Below are 20,975 nucleotides of genomic sequence, written 5' to 3' on the forward strand. Positions count from 1 at the left end.
GTTTAACCCAACACGTAATTTCTCGAAAATTTTACCGAAAGTGGGGAACGGAGTGTTTTATCACTACTAAACATTTAGTAAAAAAATAAGGAAAACATTTTATTAGAGACAAAAGAAGGTATAAAATTAAATTGTTTTTGTCAAAATCTGGCAGTTTGACTCCAAAAGACTAATACTATAAAATGTAAAGACAATCACGACACCCAATCATGTAAATAGGGTCGTTGCGAAGTCTGGCGCTCGTCCAGGACCTAGGCATGAAAATTCAACACTATTTTCACAATGCTAATTTGCCATTTTTCCTTGTTTCCTTGTTGTAACATGCCAAAGCAAGTACTAATATTATGTTAAAATATTTAAAATGAATATATTTATATGTATATTTATTAATTTATTACTTTTCTTGTAAATAGAAGTCAATAGTAATAATAATTTTAATAATAAGGCCGTTATGGAAACTTGACTTGACGATAGGTGAGAAACGATGTGTCCTAACGCTAGGTTCCTTTTTCCTACTTTGCTATATGCGGGATACGACGTGAACCTGAAAAAAATGTATATTTAAATATAGATAGATATATATATATAGATAGTAGAGCTGCGTCGCAATCGTGATATTCTCATACAAACAGCAACCTCACGCGACAACGTGATTGTAAATAATACTCACATATTATACAATTTGTGTTGCGGATACGACATATTGTTTTCCTGTATGTTCAATTTATATATCTTTCTAGGTTGGACGTGGTGCTTCGTGGTGGAGTGATTGTTCACTATGTCTCTCTTAATTAGTGTTTATATATTAGGTACTTGTATTAGACGTAGTAGGGGTAGTGTAAATGCGACTAATTATAACTAAATTGTGGGTTTTACTTGACCACTCGTGGAAATGAAATATGTATTTTTTGATTAGCTGTGTCGAGACTAAACACGGCGTTGTGTTCCGCCACTCAACACGCAATGCCTCTTTAATCCGGGGTTGGGGACGGAATGTCTTAACAATAGATTCCCTTTGCCTATACTGCTATTTGCGTGATACAATGTGAACCTAAAAAAAAACAATAGTAATATAAACTAAATACATTATTGTTATTAATTAAATAATTAGTCTTTAAGCTTATAAAAAAATATATAAATTTAATTGTCGACATCGTAAAATATACGAATTGAAAAGAACCAATCAATATGTAGGTACATTGTACATTCCATCTAGAGAGGCGCAATACGAGTACGTCGAATATTTAAACAGTTAAGAGGAGTTCGTTTTAATCGGGATTTTAATGAAATCGTTCGTCTGAGTGACCTATTTCTGATACTTTATTAAAGATTTTTGTTTATAGCGTAAGCTTGTTTGTAACGATTATTGTGGGTTCTAATCCACTGGGGAGATCAAATTAATTAATAATAATTAATTTGCTTGACCGTAGGCGTTGTGATGAGAATAAACTTCTAGTTTACAGGTAATGATGATTCTGTAAATGTACCTGAAATAGTGAGAAATGTGTATTTTTTAAGAATAGTGTTTTTTAGGAATTTCCAATGGTTTAGACAAACCTATACATTTATATCTTTACGTCTATACTGATTATTATACTACTGAAGAGGTTGTTTGGTTGGACGCGCTAATCTCGGGAACTACTGGTTCCTCACCTAATGTGATGTGATATATTTTAAAGCCCTCCTCGATGAATGGAGGCTCTGAAGTAGGCACCTGTGGCCATTGTCACCTCAATCACTTAGTGTGTCATGTCACATGTGTCATACACAACTCTCAGTTATTACCATTTGACTATGCTTGTGTCACCACAAGTCAAAGGTAATCTAGAAATAAACAACAAATTTTAAAATATAAATAAATAATGTTTCTAAAACAAATATCTTAAATATTTTGATTACGATGTTGCTATTTACGTATACGTCACGCCTACGCATTGAAAACAATCCTAATTTCGTACAACACCAGAAGCAGGGTTAGCAAATTGGGTCAGGTATTAAGAGGACTTTTCATAGTAACTAAAGGCAGACGGTAGAAACGTGGATGGAAATCTTGAAATTAAAAGCGAAACAGGCTGTAGTCTGAATGAAATACTACTTGAGTTATTATTTATTAGCTTTATAACTATATTTTTTTATATTTATTTTATCAAAAGGTTTTAATTCCTTCAAGTTTTAATTTAATTCACACTGTATTCTACATATAGCAGGACAGGCAGAGTTGACCGTAGTGTTAAGACACTATGTTCTCCAGCTTCCGTTGAATTTTTGTGCGTGTTCAGTGGCGTTTTGCCTTGGTATCAGAGCGACACCACTATAACCGTCACCCGCTCGTGCTCTGTATCACTACGGCCTTAAAATTTACCCCTCAAATTTACCCTTTTTTAAATATTTTTAATATAAATAAATTATTTAAACTGGTTTTGCGGTTTGCGAAGCAGGAAAGCAATGAAAATAACTAAAAGTTGTGTGTGACTCATTCTAAGTGCTTGAGGAAACTCAACCTAGTAAAGTGGGTTTACATGTAATAGATTTAACGTGATGCAATAGTCTACTGCCTTTCTCGATAAATTAACTATTTAATACAATTTTTTGAAAAGCTAGAAAAGAAATGTATATCTGGATTGAACCCACTCCCATCATGTATGTAATATAACTGTAGTAATACGTTTTTGTATTGTATTTTAATGTTATAATACCTAAACCATATTTTTTTACGTTACGTCTGCTATTTGACAACGAAATAGAACTTTCGCTAAATTATTATTCATTATTCGATTCGATTTGTATTCGCGAATCATTCGAAGAGAAAACTTTATTTATGACAGTGCTCTTGGGTTGTCATGGTGGTTTTGTAATATACTTCTTTACTTACTGAACATACAACACGCAAAATGGACTCTCTTCTTTTCCCCTTCTCTACTTCTCATATTGCTCTCCTACTCACCCTTAAGTCCGCGCGAGTATGGCGGACCCATTACGGACTGCGTTAAACTCGCAAGAGTAAACTACATACCTGTGTTGCCACCAATTCACAGTCTGAGCAAAGTAATTATTTTTTATTAATATTTTTATTTATTTTGTATGCTTTATTTATTTTGTATGCTGTTTTTATTTATTTTGCTGTATCTCACAGCGTGAATCTAAAAAAAAAACTAAATTTTAGTACGAAAATATGGCCACACTTAATTGTTTCCGGTGATATAACCTTAGAGCAATTAACTAATTGAAATTTGTAGTTATCTCCATACATCTATATATACCTATATATCTATAAAAAAAGCCTTAATTTCTGAAGGTTTTTCAAACATTCGCTAAGTGCTGCACAAGGTTTGTGTAAGGTTGCTGAGATATTTGATGTGTGAGTATGTCTTATCTCTGCTCTAATTATTTTATTTCCGTTGTTTGATGTCTTTTTTTTTTATGAGACATTTGTCAATGTTTATAAAGGAGGTGTATTTAGGTGTCTTATAGAAATGATATCAGGTTATTTTGTTTACAAATTCAATTGACAATTTTAAATGATTTTTGCACTGATTGAAGGAACTACAATACAAATATTTTATAGAATTTGTTTTAGTCTTTGGAATGCATTTTATGAATTATAATTGTGAAATATTTAAAATACCGTTTTTTTTTTATTATTAGAGGATGAGAGAGAAAGAGAGGGAGAGCTCTTACTTACAAAAGTACTTTGTTTCTTGTTTTTCATTGTTTTTTCCAACAATTTCGCCTATCATGGTCATATAGAAATAACTAAGATTGAACATTTATGTGCCCGGGCTGACACTAAAATTCAAACTAGGAGTTCCTGAGATTAGTGCGATCAATTAGTATATAATATGATTTAAAAATCAATAATAAATTGTAACCTAAAAAGGAGATTTTCAACGAATCAATAGAGGTTATAATTTTGCAGACTTCCTTATTATTTCAGTGTAATTAAATTATGTATGTATGTATATCTAAATACCGTTTCTCAAGAAATCTCTTGCCTTGAAACATAGACGCGCCTTGCGGTTTTAATTTTACCTGATTGCGGTCAGCTTACTAAGATATCGAATATATCTGTGTGAATTTTTGCATACCTACCTCGTGTTTAATATGTGTTTGGTTGGTTGAACTCACTGATCTCAGGAACTACTAGGTCGAATTAAAGAACTTTTTCTATTGGATAATTAGTTCCATTTTCTGAGTAGAACAGTAAAATAGGCTTTATTATATTCCATTATTATTAAGGTTGACGCTTGAAGCTAAATAAAAAAAGAACAAAATAGTTAATAGATCCATTTTCTATAGAAAACTCTCATGTATTATACTCCATAGTTCTCAGTTCGATTGTTGCCTCGTCGACTCGAGAGCTGCCATTGTCTTGAGTAGGTAAACGTTTGTAGGTAGGAACACTTCCGTACGCATACATTTGTATTTGTTCGTGTTTTTTTAGTATATGTTATAGTTATTGATTATTTAGTTCCACATTATCATTTTATTAACTTTTTCACTCATTGAAAGCTTTCAATAATAAAATAAAACAAACATTAAATATCAATTTCTTTCTCATATATCTTCCATGTACAGACAGCGATCAGTTATAATTTTATTGTATATATAGATGTCAGCGTCTGACTGTATATGCGATAGTTGTGAGTTCGATTCCCATTCGAAGAAATTATATATTTAATACAATTTCTTTTCATTTCTCCGAGGCAAAACTTAACGCCACGCTTTGCCTCGCCATCAGAGCGACGTAGCATAATAAGACATTCACTACTGTTCTATAATAAATACATTATACAGTGCACACCTCACACTGATGTCAATATCCGTCGCGGCAAAACAATGATCGTGTCTTCACGCCATCTTAGAAACATCCTGATTCGACATCTCTTTGCGGATATTACATATTTAACTTAATGCTTATTGCTTGTACGTGTTTGATGAGGTTTTATCTATTTATTTTTCACCGCGATCTCGTTTATGTTATGAGTTGAGTTTGTGTAACAGTAAATAATTAAAAGTGATATTTTTTAGCTTCACGCTGTTTCCCGCATGTAGCAGAGGAAAGATGGAAACCTAATGTTCAAAGATTCTGTTAGCATTAAAAGACACTTTCGTTCCTGATTTTCCATCGAACTGGTGGCATTATTGAGTGGCGGGAGTCAAAGCCGAGTTTTGCCATTAACTAAAAATATTAAATATGTTATTTTTGAATGATTTTCGAACCTACAGCCCGTCGCGTAGTTTATAGTGGGTGCCGCTGCCCCATAATTGGCTTACTGTTAGTTACTATGAAATGTATAATGCTCTTATTATGTAACTAGCGGCCCGCCCGCGTCTTCGTCTGCGTGAACTATGTTATTTTTAATTTTTGTCTCCATAAGTACCTACGTCCTATAAGTGATATCCATGCAAAATTTGAGACTCCTAGCATTTGTAGTAACGAAGTTGTCTGTCACTTGTCGTGATACGTGTTGGAAATACGTAGCTACGTGAAAGATGACTAGGTGCTCATCGATGATGTCTGCCAGTGCAGAAACATGAAAATACTTCATAAAAGACAGTTTATATCTTACATAACAGGGTAGGCAGAAGAAATCTGGGAACCTAGTGTTCTCCATTTATTTTTTAAATAATTTTATTAGTTCTATATCTCGTACGTGTTCTATATATAACAAAATAAATTATATAACATCTTTCGATAACAGAGTATATGCTAAATATACTCATATTCAGTAATTTGAAAAGGAAATACATATTTCCTAACACGAGTAATTAAGCTCCCCGCGCACGTGTGGATCACGTTCGGCCCAAGCTGTCACGGAAGCGGCTAAAGTTAGCCTCGATACGTTTGTATTGACGTCATACAAATAGCTAGCTAACCTATATGTATGTATGTTTGTTTATCCTCCCTTAGATTGGGAAACTCTTGTCGTTGCGTAGAGCTTTTGTTAGTGAAATCTTATATGAAGTGTTTTCTTTTTGTTTGTTTTTTATGTTTATTTGTATTAGCTGGTAGTGGTTAAAATGTTAATTAGAGATTAATTGTCATTAAATGAGTGTATTTTATTATATCATAGCTAGAATTTAATGTAGGCTTGCGGGATTAGCGTGAAGCTAAAAAATTTTAGATTGTTTAGATCGTAATATTTTTAGCAATATTTAATAATAAGTATAATATTTACATAAATACAGCCATTTTCTTTTCAAATATATTGTTTTATGTTTATCTAAAGAAATTCTTGGGTTAACTGTGAACATTTGAACCCTACACCCACAACGACGACTCGTAGACAGCGACAGTTTTAATTAGGAAATGTCTCAAGTGTTATACGATACGCAAAGCTATTAATTATGGTTTCTATACACTTCGTCGGCTTGGAGTGTAAACCTGCTAAATCTGTTTATGTTTTTATGGAAATTCTAATACCATTTGAAAGTGAAAAATAAGTGAGCATGAGAGTGTAGAAGTAGAGAATTAAAAAGAGAAGAGAAGAGAAAGAGAAGAATTTTCGAAATATATATATTTTTTTAATTGACGGTCATGGTAAGGCCATAATGAAAGTCATCAATCCTTTAAATTTATCAGTTTTATAAATATTTGAATAGTTCATTCAGAATTCTAAAATAAATTTGAAGTGTCTCTGTCTACTGATAACACCTGTCGTCCTTATCTCGTTTACATTGCAATTGTTTCAGACGTGTATTTCCTGTTATTTCATAAGAATATTCATATTGTAGGTATATTTTATTTTTATTTTTATTTTAAGGCTTTTTTTATCTTTTTATTTTAGATATTTTACTATCTTTGTAAAGGATGGCTGACTGATCTGTCGACTGTTAAAGGTGTGTGTTTTAACACCCAGAAAAACTATTTCTGACAACCCCACTATGTGGGAATAAGTGTTAAGCTACTATATGATACCTATAAGATGTGAAAAATCTATCAATCTATTTATCTATGAGGTCGAATTAAAAACTTTAAGTTTTAAAACTATATAACTGATATAAAACCTCCGTAAAACATCAAGTAAATGTTAAAAAAATAACTTTTCTATTAAGATTCTTGATATTTTTCAGTAAGTTGTAAATTTTCTAATTCTATAATATACTTCAAACTTTCAATGTGCCTCTCTCGATTGCAAATATTTACCCTCCTCCGTCCTTGGACTCTGGCACGGTTCAATCACTCGCTTACGTAATTTATTTACATCGAATGATGCTACTACAGTCTACTACACCCAATCAGGCACGTTTAAACTAAGAAACTGTACAGAATAATAATTATTATTATTCTCGTTTTTTTTTTAATGTTTCACGCTATATCCCGCATGTGCACTTTTTTTCTTCGAATAGGAATTGAACTCTCAACCTGTCGCATTTACAGTCACATATTGGTGTCGCTGTCGTTGATTGTTCAGCTTTATTCTTTCTTTCTATTAATATTTAATAGAGATTGAATTTTATTCAATGATGAATTAAATAATCATACTTAATTGTAGTAAGTATTCTTGTGCTCATTTGCACTGGAAAAATCTTTTGTTAGTTCTTTAAGTGTTATTTTGAAGACGAAATTAAATAATGCTCTTTAATTTAAGTAGACCTCGAGCCACCATTAGACTAAACAGCTTTTGACCTATTTCAATTTATGTTCTCGTTTTTTTTTGTAATTTTAGTATCATTCACATGGCAAAGTAGCTATCTACTTTGGGGAACCTGGGGAAGTCTAGTGTTATAACACTCTGCTCCAATTAAAACACTAGCATTCTCCACTTTCTACTGAATTCAACGCCGCGCTTTTCCTCGTTACCACAGCGACGAAATAAAGAAATCAAATAATTTAGAGTGGAAATCGAACCCGCAATCGTTGCGTTTACAATGGCAAGATGGGTGGATGCCCCTGGGATCACGACAGCTTCTATTTATATTCTCTAATATCCCATGTATATTTTTCATTTCTTAAGTTTATTTTACGTTCAGGTTCGTTGTACTCTATCCACGTAATAAATTTCCAGAGAAATTTAATCAAGCGAAATTGCTTTGACAAGTAAATTACGTTTCAACAACTTTGTAAATTGTGTTTGTCTTTTATTGATGTTTTTGATTATTATGTTTGAATTTATAGTTTTTTTTTATATATGTGAATGCGGAATAAAAAGTCACTTATTCCGCATTGTCCGAAGCTGCGAATGCGTTTAAATATGTCTCAAAATGGTATTTACAGATCGTGGTAATGTAGTGGTGGTGGTGGGGATATGTATTACATAGGTATTTTCATGAGTGAGATACGAACTCATACTAACCGTTTTCAGTATGATATTAATAGTGGTATATCTAACTAAATTGTATTTTGGTACATTTCACTACAAAAGTACACGAAAATTCAAGTAATTGAGTAAAATAACATCTATTACTGTAAATATAAAGAAAGACATGTAAGACATTACATGTCTGGCTATTATTAAACTATATACTATAACTACTTATATATTATTAAAGTAAACTCGTACACCGTATTAAAGCTAGCGAATACGAATTGTTATAATATGGCTTTGCGCAATCATTGAACCCTACGTCGCCAATATCGATCTCATTGTCTCGAAAGATTAATATTGATTGATGCTATCGCAGGGTATTTGGACAATCCTTGAAAATTAAATATGTAACTATCTAAGATATTATATGTAGGTACATGTATTGCAAATTAAATATATGCTATTGACAATACTTGTATTTAAACCAATTTAGTTGGGGCCAGTCGTGGCGCTGTTGTGGCACAAGGGTGTCACTGTAATGTGATAGTTGTGGGTTCGATCCCCACTCGAGGGATTGAATTTATTTCTTAATATTTTCATTTCTTCGCTCTAGTGTTGAGCGGTTCGCTCTAGTGCTGAGCGCGGTGAGTTTGAGTGACACTAAACACGCATTGCCTCTAGAATTTGGTTGGAAATGGGGAACGGAGTGTGTTAACATTAGGTTCCCCCTGAGTACTATTCTAAAAGTTGAAGTTACATGATCGTAAAAGAAAAAATAATCCGAACAAGTTAGCTAATGGTCTGAGAAACGACCCTTAATGTAGACCATTTAATGTAGGATTTATGGTAATTGTAACGTTTGTACCAGACCGAGACATTAAATTTCATTATCTGTTATAACTACTTAGTGGAATGGCGACACTCTTTATTCTTGTGGAATTTTTGTGTGTTTTAGTTGGTATTGAATTCACATCGCTTCGATTTCGCTTCGCTTCGATGCGATCGCTTGCGAAGAGTTATTTTAATATTGATTAAAGCAACTGGACTCAAATAGTGTATCTTCATTTGACTATTAAACATAATACATTATTATTAAATTAGGAAAGAACAATTTAGTTATGTTATTTTATTATACAGTAAAAACTTACATCATCCTGTATATATGCGGGAGCATACAGCAGGGTCGGCAGAGGGATCCTAGTGTGAAAACACTGTCTCATTTAAAATAAAACTGCTAACGATCAAATTTCCTAACTTCTAAGACCAATGAAGATGTTCCAATGTGGTTTTATGCACTTTCTTTTCCTAGATTCTAGAACATCCTTCCAATAGAAATTTCTAAACATATCACTATCGTACGTTTCTAGACAATTGACATATTAGGTTATCGACGGCGCCGTTCTGCCCTAACGCGGCACAGACATACATACATACATATCTCATATACTCGTAGTAGGCAGTGGCGAGCCGGCGCCGGTGACTAGGCCGCGCTGCATGCGTCCGTCCACTTGTTTACTACTTGTTGTTGTTATCAGTGAGATATCGTTGGACTGATAACGAGTGTTTTATGATAGGTCCTGCCGCTATAGATGATGGATGAAATTAAGGTGGGAACTAAGTTTGAGTTCTTTGTTTTAATTTTATTGATATTGTGAGATTGCGCTAAGTCGATTTTGAATAAACTAAAAGTAAATCATAGGCTTTTAGTTCGTCTTTGGCTTTCAACATCAAAACATTCTTTATTTAATTAGGCCTAGGCCTATTATTTACAGGCATTTTTGAATTCAAGTTACATAAAAATTACAGTTTTACAGAGAGCTACCACCAGCTCGGTTGGTAGTTCTGCTGTGAAGAGCCGACATGGTTGTATGGTCAAATGGAAATACTTAGGAGCTATATATGATAAATCCTAAGTGTCCAAGATCTGTCCTCTGTCCAACACGAGAATTCCTGAGATTAGTGTATACAAACAAACTCTTCAGCTTTCTAATGTTACTACAGATATCATAAAATATGTAACGTTGGTTATTATGTATTATTATTATGTACTCTAACGTTTGTAAACAAGTGACGTCACTTGTTATCTCATGATATATCTCGCAGGATATAGGAAAAATCATACAATACAAATTTCACTAAACATTTGCCAATTTTTTTTATTATAAAATTTTATAACAAATTTAACAATTTTATATTAATTAAAAATATTTTGATTAATTTAATCTTCATCATTGTCAACAGTTGACGAGAAGATCTTCTGCTGCCACGGCGGCCTCTCCCCCGACCTCCAGGCAATGGAACAGATACGCAGGATCATGCGGCCCACCGACGTGCCCGACCAGGGCCTGCTCTGCGACCTGCTCTGGTCCGACCCTGATAAGGATACTGCCGGATGGGGGGAGAACGATCGTGGTGTGAGCTTCACTTTTGGCACGGAGGTATGATATTCGAACTTTATGGATGGGATTGTGGGTAAACTAGTTAACGAAAATTGGTAAACTGAAATTGGGCGAAAGTGGGAAACTAAATGACTTAACCCTAGGTTCCCTCTGCCTACCCTGACAACGATTAAAATGAACATGTTTAATGAGTATACCACACCCTATATGAAATAGAGACGGCACTGCCAACATTGCGGATATTACAGTGTGCGAGTAAATTACCCCTTGCCGCCGCCTCGTTGGCAGCTTTAATACGAAATTGATTAAAGTCTTGTCGTGTGTTGTACTTGTATGACTCATACAGAACGTTCATTATTAGCTATTTATTTTATAATTATCGTGCTTTGTTGTGGTTTCCTTATTTCTTACCTAACAAAAATGTAGAGTGTCTTAACACTAGGCTCCCTTTACTTACTCTACTATACCCGGGATATAGTAGAAGCTGATAAAAAAAATCCCCTTAGTCTATCTATTAGTGAAAACCTTATTAAAATCCGATGCGTTTACTTCTGTAAATTTTAAGAGTACATGTATGGAAACGGCTTTGTTTTGTATTATGTGAAGAAAGGTCATTATCGTAATTGCAGTACAAAGGTAAAAGTCGTGCCCGTCTTACGTAACCAGCATCCGCGTATCATGTGGACAAATAGACATGAGCACGCTACCATGATGTCGATATTTATTTGTTTACCATTATATCATTTATTTATCTATTAATAAATAATATTTCATTATATATTTATCTATGTAAATAATGTTTATTGCTTCGCCTTGTAAAGCGACGTTTGAGGAAGTATCGTGTTTTTGCTTGTAGTGAAAGTGTATATAGATTAATTTATATTTATTTAAGTTATTGTTTCATAACTACTTTATAGTAGGAGGGTTTGCTTGTTTATTTATCATAGTCACTAACGAGGAGGCAGACTGTGGCCAGTCGTTCTATTCCCACTCGAGGACATTAAAAATTTAATATTTTCATTTCTTCGGTCTAGAAACGATGCAAATTCCGCTACTCAATAACCCAATATCTAAAGTATTGCGAAGTATCTTAACAAAGGTTCCCAGGTTCCTCTGCCCATGTAGGTAACAGTTTTTTGTTGACCACTGGTAAACTGTTTTTTTTTTTATTTTAATTTATCTTTACTTTAGTAAGATTGTACTACATTTAGAATTAAGATTTTTAGAAATTGGATAAAAATAATCATTATTGAATCCTAATATATGATTTTTCATTTCCAGGTGGTTGGCAAGTTCCTCTCGAAGCACGAGTTCGACCTGATCTGCCGCGCTCACCAGGTGGTGGAGGACGGCTATGAGTTCTTCGCGAAACGACAACTTGTCACCCTCTTCTCCGCGCCCAACTATTGCGGAGAGTTTGATAATGCTGGTGAGTTTTCGTTTTTTTTGTGTAAGTGAATAATGGTGGTGTTTTTCTTTTTTTTTTAGGTTTTTGAAGGGAATTTGACTTTGACATTCTAATACTTATTATCAAATTTTAGTTAATTTACATAAATTGCATTTTATATGCGTAATTTTTGTGAAACTACTGTTACCTGGAATGGTCTTATCAGCTTTGTAAGAGTGTTTTAGTTTAACCTATTGGAGTGTAATGATAATGTTGTGTGTTCTTGGAATACATTAATTATTTATTAAAATAACTATTTTTACTCAAACATCAATGGCACATCCTCTCTTATGGGTTATGTCAAATAATACTAATAAAAATATTAACTTTTGTTTTAGTTGTCAGGTAGTTTAGGTTTTTATTTCAAATCTCTTTAATCTTTGTATTAAAGAAATTGAAAAACATTAATTTTATTTCTGTTAGCTGAAGTAATATGTTAGTTAAAACTACATATTTTTTAAGATTTTTCCTGAATAGTATGGTAGAAAGAGAGAACAAATTTCCCACGAACCGCCTAATTTTGAAAACATTGCATGTTTAAAATCGGAACTCAACGCTGCGCAGTGTATACCAGACCAAAACGATAAGTTTATAATATATTGATTTTTTTTTAAATTCCAGGTGCCCTCATGTCCGTAGACGAAACACTCATGTGCTCGTTCCAAATACTAAAACCTGCGGACAAACGTAAACTCTATTCTGGTCTCAATATGGGCAGACCCAACACACCGCCTCGTGCACAGCCCAAGAATAAGAAAAAGTAAGTTTTTTATATTAATTTATGTGTATTTATAACAGTTTTTGTCATTTAATATGTATGTAACTCATGTTATATGAGCGGTTCAAGGCGTAAATTGATTAATTCTATGTAAAACAAATATATGTAAATGCAGTGTAATTAAAAATTGTCAAATATAAGTTTTAGATTTCACTATATAAAAAATTATAAAAAGAATTACCAAACTGGGGATTTCATAGATCACCACCACCACCACCACCAGCACCAGCTCATTAATATACTAATGTTATACTATAATCAAATTTCCAGATTAGTTGAATTGTAAACATGTCGTATCTAAATTATATTGTATCGAAATAATTTTAATTTAGTCTAATCTATATATATAAAATCAAAAGGTCACTCACTCATCACGAAATCTCAGAAACTACATGTGCTAGGAATCTGAAATTTTGCATAGGAGTTATTTATAGGATGTAGATGCTCGTTAAGACGGGAATTTGCAATATTCGACTCCTAAGGGGTTGTTTTTGGGGTCGAAAGTTTGTATGAAACTTCGTTACTACAAATTTTGCATAGACGTCACTAGGACGTAGTCATGGAGACAGAAATTATTAATAACATAGTTCACGCGGGTGTAACCGCGAGCGGGCCGCTAGTAATATATATTTTAAATGAAACTATTTTTTTTATAGTCCCTTTCATTTTTATACTGCTGCAAAGTGTCCGAAACGTCGGGTTTCCAAAAATGTATAATCCTCAATATACGCGATTAATCCGATTAAAATAGTTTCATTTAAAATGTGTAATAATAGTGAAAATCATAGAACTTAATATATATTTTTATAATATTGTAACAAAATACAATTGTGTTTTTTTTCTTTATTATAACTACTATTTTTATTTAATTCAGAGATATTTGAGGCCGACTTCTTTTAAGGTATTAGCGTGTTAACTAACATTAAAATTAACGAAATAACATTAAAAAAAATATATTTTATACATTTTATTATGGCATGCATGTACTTTGTGTGTGTTTGGGAGGTTTCTTATGATTTTTGTGTTTGACTTTGTCGAATTTCCCATTTTTATTTTAAAGCAAATATTAATAAAAAAAGGATTAACGAAACCCGGCCATTTTAAATTAACTCTATGCCTATAAAAGAAAAAACTACCAATTAATTTAAAATTAGGTTGCATTTTTATACGAATAAGGTCTAAATTATTCAAAATTGTATTCTATTATACCCGTAAGTTCCTATTTATTATAAGTACTATCTATTCCCATACAAATAAAGTCCAATTAACCCTGTTTAATTGTCCCGCAGTTAGCCATCGCATCGAAGTCGACGACTTGCATGGATCCCCGCGATACAACACATTGCCTACGTTTTGACAGCTTTTCTTATGAAAAAACAACCTTTTTTTACCTATCTATGTATGTCCAAAAATTTTCGTTTTTTATCTTAAAATTATAGGTTTTGTACTTTAAAGTCGTGATTATCTATTCTATTCCATAATTATTTTGTAGTCAAAAGAATGAATTTGAAGATGAATTCATTTAAAATTGAAGTTCAAAACCTATATATTTTTCTAATTTTATTCAAATTGTGCCCCACTTCATTCATTTTTGTATGTTTTATATAAAATGTAAGATTAATTCTCAATAGTAATAGTTTAAGTTCAATTCCCGCTCGCATTATCAACAATTGCTGGACAATTGTGTTCAGTAGACATGAGCTTTTGGACTCGACGAACTGTCAAAATAGTAAAAAATATAAACATAGGCTGTTCTGCGTAAAGCCTTTGCGTGTTCAAAATGAATGTCAAACGTCAACTGTCAAAATAGCAGAAAAAATAATAAGCCTAGGCTGTATATTTTCAGTTCAGTTCAGTTCTTTATTTATGGCGTTTCGAGCGTGACAGTTGAGCACTATTCACTTCGCCAATGTCACATTGTATGGAGAACACACAAAGGAGATTGTACGCTAAAAAAGATGATTCTGTATAATTTCAAGCCTTTGCTTGTTCAAATGAAATGTCAATGTCAAATATGTCAAGTCAAGATATTTATAAGCTAATTTGTAAGCTGCCAGTGCGTTTTTATTTTTTTTTATTCACCGCGGCTCCGGGGAGTCCAAGTAGTGCATGTCAGGTGTGAATGCTAGTTTGTATTGTATGTTTGTTCGTATGTCCGTTTACTCAATACACAATAATGTTAAGACGTTGCGCGATTTCAGTGTTATTAAACGATATGTTTTTTTTAATAATTCCTTTATTTATTTTTAAAAAATCGGATACTCGCTCTGGAATCACGTGACGGATGTTAATCGACAATGAGTATGTAATAATTGAAGTTTGAAAAAAATAAACATTTATAAGTAAGTAGTAAGCGTATCGTGAATAGAGATTCGGTAAAAAAAAATAATATTGATTCGACCGTCCTTCATGGTTGGACGCTTTGTAGATGGTGGTGTAGTAAGCTTTGCGTAATTTAACACCGCAAAACCAGCTTTTTTATTTTGTAATGTTGTCATTGAAATTTTTTTTACTGAAACACGGACCTTTAGAGTCTTTTTTAAATTGAAATTAAATCAATAATTTTTATGTTGGCCTTTACCATACCCATTGTTGGGCAAAGGTCTTTTAATTTTTTCTTCTCTAGTCCATGTTTTGTTACTGTACACATGGAAGATTAAACGTCTATCCATCTCCATTCAACCATGACAATTAATAATAACAATTATATTTATATAGTCATCTAACATTGTTATACACAGTCCCGTAGTCATAAAATCAGTATAAACGAGGAAAAATTACTTTCCAATTAGTTCTATATATTATATCTATAAATGTTCGGATTGATAACAATTTTGATGTGCTATTCTACACTAAGAATAGAAAAAATCGTTCCATTTTTTATTTTATCTAAATATTTCTCCAAGTAATAAATATACATTGGAAATTTTAATTGTAAATAATTTATTTTCTATTTGAAAAAACTTTGAGATTACGGTCCGTGTATCCGACAACCGCAAACGTCAGAAAAGCGCGGGAAAAATTTTAATTATTTATTTTCGCCACAAATCAGACTGAACCGTTTGTCAATGTTCTACCGATGTATGAACTTGCAGAGAGTTGTATATTAATTTCGTAAATAAAAATACTTTCTGAATATTTTTTGTATGTTTTATTTGATTTACCTTGTAATTTAATTTAAATTACACTAAACTATTATACTACATAGTATCTATACTAACACTGAAGAGTTCGTTTGGTTGGTCGCGCTAACCACAGGAACTGCTGGTTCAGATAGAACAGTTCTATCTTTTATTGTTAATAGAATTCAACCCCTAAGCTGAAAATAATTTCATAAATATATTTAAAAAATATTCGTATAGATCCAGTGGGCGAAGCCGCTTGCATCCGTTAGTATAATATATTTAATCACGTTGAATGTGTCGACGTAACTAAGGTCAGAGTTCCTCCATAGAACTCTCTCACTTAGATTGTCATTCACAACTCGGTCATTTCCATTTAAAAGCTAGTAATATTTTTTTAATTTTACGCTGTATTTGCATATAGAAGGGTAGGCAAAGGGAACCTGGGAACCTTACGTTATGATACTTTACTCATTGTTTATTATGTTCATTTAAGTCAACAAAGACGAAGAAAAGGTTCATTTCTTAAATTGAAACATTTTTTTTTATGTTGCCGTTACTTATATATAGATTTATAAATTCTACTAAAGAAATATGAACTTACTAATTGTATAATTCTATAAGATTTTTAATAATATAAGATGTAAATTATTTTTCTTCATTCACATTCACTAAAAGAGTGTAGTATGAGAATGATGTTTTAATTATCTGCAACAAAAGATATCTAATAAAAGAATGAATATAAAAAAAAAACATTAGAATTAGATTAGAAGAACAACCTCTTCTAAACAACTGAATGATTTTTTTAACTTCTCACTTTACCTCGCGCATAGCAGGGCAGACAAAGGTAACAGGAATCTATTATATATAATCTAATTGATACTCCATTCTTCACTTTTCTCCGACTTCTGATGGTATTGCGTGTTGAATAGCGTAACTCAACGTCGCGTTTTGGCTTGTTACCAGAGCGAGGAAATGACAATATTAAATTTTAATAAAATCGTTTCCTCGAGTAGATATCGAAGCCACGACTATTGCGTTACTCACTTATCCCACTGTACCACAATGATTTGTGTATACGATAATATATTAACAAAAAAATCATAATTGCACAACGCTCCATAGGGGAAAGTGGAGTGCGGAGTAACTTAACACTAGATTTTCTCCGTGCTCTCTGTTATATACAAAAAAATAGAACAAACCACAACAAAAGTGTGAAGGTTCATCGGCAGGAACCTTCCCGCGCGCACCACCGTGGGACGTAAGTTGGCGAGGAGAAGGTTGAGGAGGAGACGTCGCGGCTTCACACCCATGCTCGGCCACGAACTTTGATAAGCTGCTGTTGTTACACGATCCGCCTAAGGAATTATATTTTTTTTCAGCTTCTCGCTGTATCCCGCATTTAACGGTTAGACAAAAGAAAGATAATGTTATAACACTCCTTTCTCCACTTTCAAATCAGGGGAGGTCTAGCGAGGATGTCACGATGAGAATGAAGAAGAATGTACTCAGCTGGTTTGAGCACGTCGAACGAATAAAGATTTATGAAAGAAAAGTGAGACCCCTTTGAAAACACAGTATCCAAGATAGTGAAGTAAAGTCACGTAAAAAGCTAAAGGCATACTTAGGTATTGCATCATTACCTGTAAAATGATTTGATTTCCAAAGTAGCAATACACAAATATGTCTAACGCTACCGCGGCCAGGTACTCCACTGTTATCATGTCAAATTTCTGAAATTATAAAAATAATCCTTAAACCCAAAATTACCACTATAACAAAAAGAAGCTAAAATTTCTTAAAAACACAGTAAGTAAGTGGATTTACTCACCACCTATTGATGATGATGTAGAAATTTATGAATTTTATTACTTCAGTATTAATTATTGTATTGCTATTACTATAATTTAAATATTTGTTTTGTATATATAACTTACCAGCGTAGCGGCGTACAGCAGAGTACATAGATACAGTGTGACCTGCACCACGCGCAGCACCAGCAGGGGGGAGACGAACTCTTCAAACTTATCCTTAAATTCGTTTATAATTTGACACACACGTCCACACTCTCTCAAAGCTTCACTTGTAGCTTCATCATAATGAAGGCTGTAGATATCTGGAGATATACCAAAAATGTACCTAAAACGAAGAGACCAGTCGTGGCGCAGAGGTACAAACGTGTGACTGTTAACGAGACAGATCGTGGGTTCGTTTCTCACTTGATTGACAATGAAATATGTAATATTTTTATTTTTCTTTGGTAACGAAGCGAAGGACTCTGCTTACCCTGCCGTGTGCGGGAAACAGAGTGAAGCTTGAAAGAAAAATTGTAAAAAAATATACCTACTGCACTATGATGACGTAACCTACGTAGCTTAACATAACATTCAATATCTATAAATACAGAAAGAAGTATTTCTATACTTATAATATGTATAAGGTTGAAAAGTTTGTTTGGTTGAACGCGCTAATCTCAGGAACGTTGGTTTGAATTTATAAATTAAATTAATTAACACACTATATACCTAATATATATGTCATACATAACTCTTACGATCTTACAATACGGATCTTAGTGTATTCCCATTTGACAACGGGCTAGTTGATTTGTATTAATAAAAAAAATATATTCTTATTATAAGAAAAATCTCACCAAAGTGTATGTTGCCTTTAAAGTTTCTACGCTGAAAAACAAAAAAAATACATAAAATTAGAATTTAATAATATAATATCGTAAATGGAAGAACCTAGCTATAAATGACTTTATTCTTTACTCTTCTGTCTCATGGATATGCACATTTTAAGATGAATCACGGAATTCAACGCTACGGTTTCTGTAAATAGTTTAAGGCAACGAGTCGTCCTGCGGTTACCGCCTCTGTATTTCGACCCGCCCGAGCAGGAAAATGAAAGTTATTCGTTACTTCAACTGGACATCTGAAAATTGAACCCCGTTTTAACTTAACAAAAATATATTATAAGAAACTTACAACTTTATCATCATAGTGATAACCCGAATCCTTCATTTCACTAATATTATACAAATAGTTGTGCCTCTCGTCCAGCACTACATCGCTATATAGCTTAGCTATAGCGGCGTGCGCCACACCCCGCTGCAGCAGCGCCGCATGGCGCGCGTTGCGGAGAGAGCAGCAGAGCAGGTCCAGCTGACCGCAGAGTAGGATGGAGTTGCAGGCAAAGAATACTCCTGGGATTGGGATTTGATTATTAATTTATTTATTGTAGCCAGTCCTGGGCACAAAGAGTGACTGTAGACGTGATTCGATCCTCCCTTGACGAATTGAAATATTTTTATTTAAATTTATATTTTTATTTATTCGTTCTGGTGTGGAGGCAAAGCACTGCGTTGGGTTTCGCCACTCAACACGCAATGCCACCAGAATTCGGCGGAAAATGAAAAAAAATGGATAAAAAATATCTATATTTTATGCTAATTTTTGTATTTACACCATTTTTTTTGCTCTCGGAGGAATGAATTATTAACACTAAACTCCTTCCGCTTACTCTGCTGTTTGCGGAATTCGGCATGAAGCTTTAAGAAAAATATAAAATATGTATACCAAGTTGCCCAACAGCCAGACCAACGAAGGCCTGCGCCAGACACTGCCGCAAAAAGATGAGCACTATGGCGGGGGAACTCGTCAGGTCCTTGTAAATCCACGGCTGAAGAGGATTCTTGGTCCACACTAATAGAAAAATAACGATTTACTTATATTACTGAGGCAGTCGTGGATCCATTTTATATCTTCACATTCCATGTCGAGACGAAGCGCGGCGTTGAGTTCCACTATTCTCTAGAATTCGACAAAACAGAGGAACGGAGTGCCTTAACACTAGGTTCTGTCAGCCTACCCTGCGTGTACGGGATATAGCGAAACCCAAAAATAAAAAATACTTACAATGAGCAAAAATCGGCATAGTCACATACATTGTAACACTAAACAGCGTACATCCTGTATACCAGTACGCGAAACTCTTAGCCGTCTGGTAACTCTTCAACATCGTCATATTAGTTAGCCCCCTAGCAGAATGCCATCTAAAATTCTCATTCATATATGTAACTAAATTGTATAAATCATTTTTGTGAGCTGAAAAGTAAGCCACTATAGAAACAGAAGCAAATAGCGGCAACCCATCCGCCATGTTCTCTAAATGAGACATCATGTCCGTCCAAACAGTATATAAATGAACAATTAAAGAAATTGGCAAATTCAAAAGAATAAATAACACAAAACCCAAATATATATTGTTAAAGAATATTTGATATTCATTCTTCGGTTCTCTATACCAGTCCCAGCATCCCACGCATCTCAGTGGCATCTCCATGAAATGTAGATAGTTGGATATTTTCTCATTGTTTATTGTGGATTCCTTTTTTTTAGATAATTTAAATATATTTTTTATTGTTTTAGTTAATTTCATTTTCTCTTTCTATTACGTTCTTCTTTTATTGTAATTACAATAGAAATTAACTGTAAATCCCGTTTAGGGTTTTATATGGAAACCATTTATCGATTGTTTTATTTTATAATTATAAAGGAACATCTTCACTTGCTTAATGAGTGCAATATCAAGAAATGCAAATATTACATACTTCATATCCTCAATCGGAAATCGAAACCATAAGCTGTCCTGTTTAGTCATATGCCCTGGCTGGTGCCCCTGTGTCACGACTGTCTTCTTATTATTTTTAGTAAAAAAAATACTGTTACTCAAATAAAAAATATTATCCAAAATTTTGTTCTTTACTTAATAGTGTCATAATGATAAATGACTTTTTGTTCATTTTGGTCGCTGTGGTGTCGAGGTAAAGCGCGGCGTTGAGTTTCGCTCAGCGCGCTATACTTCCACAATTCGGCGAAAAGTGGGAGATGGTGTGTCTACTACTACTAGTCTCCCTCTACCTACCCTGCTGCGGGATACAGCGTGAAACTAAAAAAAATAATTAAATAAATTATA

The 20,975-nt window shown here is 33.3% G+C and overlaps 2 protein-coding genes across 3 annotated transcripts in view; one reads left to right on the plus strand and one right to left on the minus strand.

Moving 5' to 3' along the window:
• Window positions 1-16,011, plus strand: part of LOC146540276 (serine/threonine-protein phosphatase alpha-2 isoform) — a 36,299-nt gene extending 20,288 nt beyond the window's left edge. Inside the window, exons 5-8 of one of the 2 annotated variants that reach the window (XM_085202205.1) lie at window positions 10,491-10,687; window positions 11,930-12,077; window positions 12,717-12,855; window positions 14,163-16,011. In XM_085202205.1, the coding sequence (XP_085058331.1) occupies window positions 10,491-10,687; window positions 11,930-12,077; window positions 12,717-12,855; window positions 14,163-14,166 (488 nt within the window). In that variant the 3' untranslated portion in view covers window positions 14,167-16,011. Of the gene's footprint in view, window positions 1-10,490; window positions 10,688-11,929; window positions 12,078-12,716; window positions 12,860-14,162 lie in introns of those variants that run through there. The other variant, XM_085202213.1, reaches the window with a different exon arrangement.
• A 595-nt stretch (window positions 16,012-16,606) lies between these two features.
• Window positions 16,607-20,591, minus strand: LOC146540277 (odorant receptor 83a-like). Its single transcript, XM_085202247.1, has 8 exons — window positions 19,916-20,591; window positions 19,577-19,702; window positions 18,986-19,203; window positions 18,851-18,858; window positions 17,933-18,134; window positions 17,639-17,728; window positions 17,198-17,353; window positions 16,607-16,703 (listed from the first exon to the last, which is right to left on the minus strand). The coding sequence occupies exons 1-8, from the start codon at window positions 20,436-20,438 to the stop codon at window positions 16,644-16,646; spliced, it is 1,383 nt and encodes a 460-aa protein (XP_085058373.1). The 5' UTR covers window positions 20,439-20,591; the 3' UTR covers window positions 16,607-16,643.
• Window positions 20,592-20,975: the final 384 nt, after the last annotated feature.

The sequence above is a fragment of the Heliconius melpomene genome, chromosome 2 (genome assembly GCF_056956725.1).
Source record: "Heliconius melpomene rosina isolate 202511_hmr_F chromosome 2, ASM5695672v1, whole genome shotgun sequence".
NCBI lineage: Eukaryota > Metazoa > Arthropoda > Insecta > Lepidoptera > Nymphalidae > Heliconius > Heliconius melpomene.

What these genes read in the sequence shown, in the direction of transcription:
- LOC146540277 (XM_085202247.1), bottom strand. Translation starts at nt 20,438, where the DNA reads ATGAAATTAACTAAAACAATAAAAAATATATTTAAATTATCTAAAAAA. An exon ending in TCTGGCTGTTGGGCAACTTG is followed by an intron (nt 19,204 to 19,576) that starts GTATACATATTT and finishes TCCCAATCCCAG; the next exon opens with GAGTATTCTTTGCCTGCAAC. An exon ending in ACCTTCACACTTTTGTTGTG is followed by an intron (nt 16,704 to 17,197) that starts GTTTGTTCTATT and finishes CTTTTGTTGCAG; the next exon opens with ATAATTAAAACATCATTCTC.